Source organism: Otolemur garnettii, unplaced genomic scaffold, assembly GCF_000181295.1.
Source record: "Otolemur garnettii isolate 467f Iridium unplaced genomic scaffold, OtoGar3 scaffold00022, whole genome shotgun sequence".
In the NCBI taxonomy this organism is placed as follows: Eukaryota; Metazoa; Chordata; class Mammalia; order Primates; family Galagidae; genus Otolemur; species Otolemur garnettii.
In genome coordinates this window covers 18,004,913-18,012,312 of record NW_003852417.1, presented here as the reverse complement: position 1 = coordinate 18,012,312, position 7,400 = coordinate 18,004,913, and the positions used below count along the sequence as shown (strand labels likewise).

The following is a 7,400-nucleotide window of genomic DNA, read 5'->3' as shown; positions in this document are numbered from 1 at the left end:
CTTTGGGACTGAGCTGGCGCTACGAAGTTCCGGCTCGGGTCTCCAGTCTCAGGCTTGTGCGCCCGCGGCGTCGGAGCCCAGCAGAGCTGATCAGGTGAGAGGCACGCAGGCGCCGTCCCATGGCCAGCGCCGCCGTGGCTGGCACTGGGGGCGAGGACGGGTCTTTACGAGGCCGAGGAGTGCGCTGGCCCGAGGCACAGTCCCTCCTCTTCTCCGCAGGATGATCACGGACGTGCAGCTCGCCATCTTCGCCAACATGCTGGGCGTGTCGCTCTTTTTGCTTGTTGTTCTCTATCACTACGTGGCGGTCAACAATCCCAAGAAGCAGGAATGAAAGTGGCGCTTTCTCCGCCCCAGGTAACGGTCTGGGGCTGTAGCGCCCAGGCTCTCGGCAGCAGATGAGTGGCGAGGCCGCACCAGGGCCTGCAGGGTTCGAAACTACAAATCAGAAAGTGACGGGCCAAGCATGATACAGTCCAAAACTGGGCCCTTTATCCACTTAGAGAGCGCCTGGCATTGCCTCGCCCTCTCCCCCTAAATTGCTCCCTGCTAGAATGGGAGTGGCTGTCCTAATCCTTCTTAGTAGGGAGATGCCCAAATTGGGGGTAGGGTTACAAGGAATACTGACACCAGTAGGAACAAAAGTACTGAGGATACCCTCCAAGTTGAGGGTTTGGGCTCTTCGCTTAAATAACCCTTCCTCAGAGTTGTTTAGACCTTATTTAGGCAGAAATTTTTGATGAGGGGGTAAAAGATGTAGAATTCTATTTCTGTGTCCTGAGGGCTGGGTTACTGATTGAGAGGCTGACTCCTGTAGATCCAGGCCATAGAGAAGGGGAGGAGGGGTGTGGGAACCAAGTTTAAGTGTGGGTCAGAAATGTAAAGGGGGACAGACTGAATGGGAGTTGACTCCTGAAGCATTCCCCAGAGGAAAGCTGCAGCATTTTCCTTACCTCGGGTCTTTCCCCCTCTTTTCTAGGGTTCCAGGACATAGTCTGAGGCAAGATGGAGGGTGTGAGGGGCCTTCACACTTCACTTCATCCCTTCTACCCATCACAACATACAAAGCAACTACACCTGGATTTTTCCAAACAACTTTTATTTCCTCAAAGTCTTCCTTAACCCTATGGAACAAGAAGCTGCCACTGAATAGGGCCCAGTATAGGGGCTGCTTTCTTTTCTACCCCCTCCCCCCAATATAAAAATATAGATATATTTTTTGTGGTCCCAAAATCTTGTGCTATGGAGGGAGGGAAGGGGTGGCAAGTTCTGTTTTGTCCTGTCTCAAGGTGATGCTCTGCAGTGCCTAGGACAGTGTGGCTGGCATTCCAAGGAGTTATGGTTGTCACATGGAATTAGCAGCTGAGGGAGGGGACTGGCATATTTACCTTGTTTCCCCATCTAGGACTCTATCCTGGGCCTGAATGTAAACGCATTATCAGACCCGGGGAGAAACAGTGAGTAGGGGAGATTTAGGGACAAAGCAAACCCCAGGTTGGCCCAGGGGCCCCCCACTATAGCAAATTCGGGATGGGGAGTCAGACAGACTACAGGAGATAGGAGAAAAGGCAGGGGCAGAGCGAGGCCGTGGAGGCCCAGCCAGAGGCAGCCTGCAACAAAGAAGAGAGAAGAATCAAGGTAGTGAAAATTCTGCCCCTCTTATGTTTGGTTAGCCAAGGAATGTGAGGGGAAAGGTAGAGAGAAGTTGATGGGTTGGGATAGCCAGGTTGGTTTGTGCACAGTGATCTGATGCTGGAACCAGCCAGCTCCTAGGCCTTAGGCCCTAACTAGAAGTTATTTTTTGTCTTTTGGAGTGAAGACTGAGGGCAAAAAAAATCAGAGACTAAAATCTTAATGAAAATACATTTAGTCTTTGGGATCAAAGGAACTAGAGAAGGAAGAAAAGTATCCTAAATGACCAAAGTGGGAATGAGGGGCTAGAAGTGAGGGATGGGGTGAGGGGCTGGACCTTGATGCTCACCCTGGTATAGCAGAGCGGGGTCCCGGCTCCGGCTCACTGCTTTCCCTGGTCCGGGGGCTAGGGGATATGGGGCCTGAAGAACCTCTCATCCCTCTGCGAGTCGGCGGTGAGCCCCGGCCCATCCTGGGCCTAGCCTGTGAGGACAGGGGATGGGCTCAGAGGCTGGATTTTTCTGTCAGTTTTTTTGCTTCTAGGTTTGCTTCTAGATTTTGCATGCATAAGAGTAGTATAGGGGCCAGCAGAGGTACTAGGGCCTTGAATTCCTGGTTACTGTCCCTAGTTGAGAGGGTGAGGTAGGATAACAGCCAGAGGTTCAGTCCATGACTATGCACTCCAAGTCTTAACATAACTAGGGGTGGCAAAAGGATTCAGTATTTAATCTTCATGGCTATATCATGGCCCAGATCTGGCTGAGAAGCAATGCATGGAAAGATGGTTGAGGGTTGTAGGACCTCCCTCAGAGGCATCTATGCCTCAGCCCCTGCCAGAGCAGCTTAAGCTTCACCCATCCGGTCAGCTTCTGCCTATATTCAACATTAAAGCTAACCTAGTGTGGGGATTTGGACTTAATCAGAGTTGGTCCCTGCTCCTAGAAGCAGCAACCAGATGTGTTACCTGGGGAATCCGGGACCCCTCCTGGCGGAAACTCTCCTCGGGCATGTCTGGGCAGAAAGAGAGGAGAAGCTAAGGGCAGGGGCAAGGAAAGCCAAAGCTAGCAGGCTGAGGTTGGGATGCATCTGGCAGGGACATGGGTTGGAAGCAAGCAAAAGACCTGACTGGTGGGGACTGTAGGAGGGGTCACTGGATAGACAGGCACTCAGGCACCAGAGCAGCTCTCTGATATAGCTGGGGCTAGAGGCTGTAGAGAAGTGCTGAGCATTGCCCCCCACCACTACCCAGAGGAACAGCACCTTGCTGGGTTCTGCCAGAGTTGTTAATGCTGGGGACTGGGGAAGACCCAAAAATGTTACCTGCAATCGAGTCCTGATGCAGGGGATTCGAGCTCCAGTCCCTAGCAGACCTTTCCCAATCACCATGACAGCCTCTGGCTTGTCCCCTGAGGACAAGAGTGAGCAGCTACTCCCTATAGAACAGAGGAAACTGATCATGAGGGTAGGGGCCAGGGAAGAAGAAGTAACTTCCTTTAGGTGAAGGCTTCTCAATCTTGGCATTGTTGACGTTTTGGAGTTGGAAAAGTCTGTGTTGTGGGGAGCTATCTTGTGCATTATAGAATGTTGAGCAGTATCCCTACCTCTCCAACGTAACTACCAAAATCTCCAGGTATTGCCATATGTCCCCCCATGGGGCAGGGAGACAAACTGACCCTGGTTGAGGCTCTAGTCTTGGTTCAAGGGGTGGAGTGGTAACTTGGAGCTAGAATTAGAACACACCCAAGCTTAACTACTGTATAAATTTATAGACTAGGGCCTACCCCAATCATACAATTAGCAGTTAAGGATCAAGTCAGCTCTATGCAAGATTGGTGCGTTGAGGACACCCACTGAGGAGAGTCAACAGTCTGGGAACCACCGGCTCAGAGTGAGGTGGGAGATGTTTGACAAGAGTCTTGGGATCATTCCTGTCCAGTCCTTTACTAGCTAGATCTATAATTTAAAGGAAGAGTAGACAGCTTAAGTTTTGTGTGAATGATTTGGTTACACACAATGTTTGCAGTGATGACAGATGAAAGGCCTGTGCTTTTTTCATTCTCCAGATATGTTGCCTAGCTCCTGGAGTCAGGGAACTTGGGTAAGTAGCACTTTGCAGATAGAAAAAGTCCTCAGGTTCCTCAACTGTAAAAATGAGGATCAAATGAGATAAAATGCCTGGAGCAGTGCCTGGCACATAGTAAACGCTCAATAAATGTCAACTATTACTTTATTATACAAAGACATTCATTAAATTCCAGCTTCTTGTACAAAAGCACCGGTGTTCAGGGATTAGGATACCAGGAGAATAAGTGATTCCCCTGGTCTGGAGTGGCCTGCATTACATCAAGTCAAGAAGAAGTCCAGGTGAGGTGGCAGCATGGCTGAGGGAATTTCTTCAAGCCTAGTCAGAAGCCTGGTCTAAGCCCTAGGAGGTAGGTAAGGGAGGGAAAAGGGCAGCCCAGATTTTAGTGACAGTGGGTACAGACCTGTTAAGCTGAGTGAATTGGGCAGTAGGCAGGAGCCCATGTTGCGTGAGGAGACTGGGCCAGAACTAGCAGGACCTGGGGATGGGGCCAGGCTGCTTGCAGTAGGGCGATGGTTCATTGGCTGCTGCCGCCGTCTCCTGTCTTGGCTTCGGGGCTCTGAGTGAAAGAGACAAACGTGAAAAGGCAAATAAGTGAGGCACTCAGACAGCCTTCACTGACCTCTGCTGGCTCCCCTGGCTCAGAAAGTGCCTGTTTTCAAGCTTGTGATCAGACCAGCATCCCTCTTCTGAAGTAAGTAAGGTGGAAGATAGTAATTAGGAAAGACCTAATTATCCAGGTCTCAGCCAGTCTTCGTCCTACTATTTCAATTCTTTTGGCAAAGAAGCTACTGAGCTGTAAAGCACAGCTTTCCTAGGTTTTCCTCTTACCCTGTAATTGCTCATCATCCAATTGTTCTTCCTGCCCCTTCAATGTCAGTGTTTCCCACCATCCTCGTCTTGCGCCACTTGTTCTCTACTTGCCTTTTTTTTTTTTTTTTTGAGACAGATCTCACTCTGTTGCCCTGGGTAGAGTACAGTAACATCATAATAACCACAAACTCTTGGGCGCAAGTGATCCTTATGCCTCAGCTTCTTAAGTAGCTGGGACTACAAGCACCTGTCAAACTGCCTGGATAGTTTTTCTAATTTTAGTAGAGACGGGGGTCTCACTTTCTTAGGCTGGTCTTGAACTCCTGAGCTCAAGCAATGCACCTGCCACAGCCTCCCAGAGTTCTAGGATTACAGGCATGAGCCACCATGCTTGGCCACTCTTCTTAAACTCCCAAATCTCTTTCAGACACCTTTCTCCTAAAATCCAGCTCTAACTGACCACTGGACATTTCTCCCTGGAAGTCTCCCATGACTAAAACAACTCATCCCTATCTTGGTGGAAAATCTGGCTGCTAGAAACCTTGTTTCATCTTATTACTCCATTTAGATTGTGTTTAATCAAATCCTGACAATTCTACCTCTGTATTCACCTGAGTTCTTCCTTCCTTTTTAATAGCTCTGAAATTTTTTTTCTTTTTTTTTTTTTTTTGAGACAGAGTTGCCGTAGGCTTAAGTGCTGTGGGCTCAGCCTAGCTCATAGCAACCTCAAACTCCTGGGCTCAAGCCGGGTGCAGAGGCTCAAGCCTGTAATCCCAGCACTCCTGGAGGCCGAGGTGGGTGGATTGCCTGAGCTCAGGAGTTCGAGCCAGCCTGAATAACAGTGAGACCCTGGCTCTAAAAAAATAGCCTGGTGTTGTGGCAGGGGCCTGTAGTCCCAGCTACTTGGGAGACTGAGGCAAAAGAATAGCTTGAGTCCAAGAGTTTGAGGTTGCTGTGAGCTGTGACACTACAGCACTCTACCAAGAGCAACAAAGTGAGACTTTGTCCAAAAAAAAAAAAAAAAAAAAAACAGCTCAAGTGATCCTCCCAAGTAGCTGGGATTACAGGCACCATCACCCTCAGTTAGGAGTTCTTCCTTTATTCTCCCTTGTCTTTGCCAGTGTCCAAATATAGGTATTTAACTTTCATTCAGGCATTTGAAAAAATTTCCCTACTAGTTTCCCTGACTTGAATCTCTTCCCTCTTACCATCTATCTTTCATACGGGTGTCAGAAATTATTCTAAAACAGAAACCTGATCAAAAATCACTGTGGCTCAGGCAAGGGGGTGATACCGAAGATCTTTTAAGGACAAAGTCTAAACTTTTTAACATGGCATATTCAAAACCCTGCCCCCTGTGGTTTCAGGCTACACATCCTTTGTAGGATGTTGAGAGAAAGAAAAAACAAGAAAGTGAGTGAAAGCCTGTGGGAAATCTGCAGGTTGTAGTCAGAAACTGAGTGATACTTAAGAAAGAAGGTAGGAAGTAAAACAGGCAAGTAATGTAGAAAAAGTCAATGCAGAAGTAAGGCTCATGGAAAAGATACTAAGGGAACAACCCAGAAATCCTGCTCCCAATGAGTTTCAGAGTAAGAGACAAGATTTAGGAGAGAGGCCTGATAGGGAAAGTATAAGTCATTTAAAGATAGCGTTTGAATCATCACTTAAAGGACCATCTTTTTAAGTTTTTTTTTTTTTTTTTGAGACAGAGCCTCAAGCTGTCCCCCTGGATAGAGTGCTGTGGCATCACAGCTCACAGCAACCTCTAACTCCTGGGCTCAAGCGAGTCTCTTGCCTCTGCCTCCCAAGTAGCTGGGACCACAGGTGCCTGCCACAATGCCCGGCTATTTTTTGGTTGCAGCCGTCATTGTTGTTTGGTGGGCCCAGGCTGGATTTCAACCCACCACCTTAGGTGTATGTGGCTGGCGCCTTAGCCACTTGAGCCACAGGTGCCAAGCCAAAGGCCCATCTTAAAACCTGGCCAGGACTGCCTGGAAATTTGTGAGTGTGAGTACAAAGCTTAGTTTCTCATGTTTTGACTTTTGTCTCCTGATACAATCTAGGCCTTCTCTGTCTGCATTGAAATTAGAAAGTCAAAGGAGGAGCCCCAACTCTGTATTTCTTGATTCTGAACTATAGAAACAGTGGTTTAAGGCTGATTGCCAGACAGATACGTGATCAGCTCTGCTTCCAGAGGTTATAGTGTTTTATGGTAGGTAATCAGCTATAGGTTCCAGAGGTAGGCAGAATAATATGGGGCAAAGATTTCAGAGTTTGAGCCAGACTGACCTCTTGAATGAGTAAGAATGAATACTCCAAGGACTCACAGTTTAGAGGAGCAGTTATTTGACTCGTGCCTAGGTTTTGTTGTCATCTCCTCTAAACATCTTTGGAACTGTCCCTACATGTAGTATCCCACATCTTACTGAATCCCTGGAATGATCACAGACCTATTTATGCCAAATATTCCTTTGGATCCCAACTTCTTGCTTCTTATTCATTCAACACATATTTGCTGATCACTTAGTAAGTGCCATGCATAGTGCAAGATGGTAAAGGACTAAGATGTATTAGGAGACATTTTTTGAAGCTTTTGTAGGGGGAAAAGGAAAAGTGGTGACAGTGATGGAGGCACTCTTCTTGTGTCCTGGTGACTCATTCTAAAGGAACCTCCATTCACCATCAAACATTAGCTGCTCTTTCAAAAGTTACTTATCAGCTGAGCAAAGGCATTTCAGAGGCCAGGAAAGAATTTTGTAACCTCAAGTTTAAGCAACAAAACTTGGATGGATTGCCTGAGCTCAGGAGTTAAGGCAATCTGCCCAAACTCCTGCTTTTATACCTAAGTATCTTGTCTTTTTTTTTTTTTTTT

At 47.7% G+C, this 7,400-nt stretch overlaps 2 protein-coding genes across 4 annotated transcripts in view; one reads left to right on the top strand and one right to left on the bottom strand.

Moving 5' to 3' along the window:
* OST4 (oligosaccharyltransferase complex subunit 4, non-catalytic) lies at positions 1 to 1,233 on the top strand. Its single transcript, XM_012803747.2, has 3 exons — positions 1 to 94; positions 220 to 357; positions 980 to 1,233. The coding sequence occupies exon 2, from the start codon at positions 221 to 223 to the stop codon at positions 332 to 334; it is 114 nt and encodes a 37-aa protein (XP_012659201.1). The 5' UTR covers positions 1 to 94; position 220; the 3' UTR covers positions 335 to 357; positions 980 to 1,233.
* The window catches only part of AGBL5 (ATP/GTP binding protein like 5), a 17,616-nt gene continuing 11,294 nt past the window's right edge, over positions 1,079 to 7,400 (bottom strand). Inside the window, exons 12-16 of one of the 3 annotated variants that reach the window (XR_002772667.1) lie at positions 4,119 to 4,274; positions 2,953 to 3,065; positions 2,597 to 2,643; positions 1,982 to 2,115; positions 1,079 to 1,610 (exon numbers count right to left, since the gene is read on the bottom strand). Coding sequence is in view for 2 of the 3 variants with exons in the window: in XM_003787460.2 (XP_003787508.1) it covers positions 1,439 to 1,610; positions 1,982 to 2,115; positions 2,953 to 3,065; positions 4,119 to 4,274 (575 nt within the window). In the remaining variant the exon portion in view is untranslated. Of the gene's footprint in view, positions 1,611 to 1,851; positions 2,116 to 2,596; positions 2,644 to 2,952; positions 3,066 to 4,118; positions 4,275 to 7,400 lie in introns of those variants that run through there. The other 2 variants (XM_003787460.2, XM_023511877.1) reach the window with 2 other exon arrangements.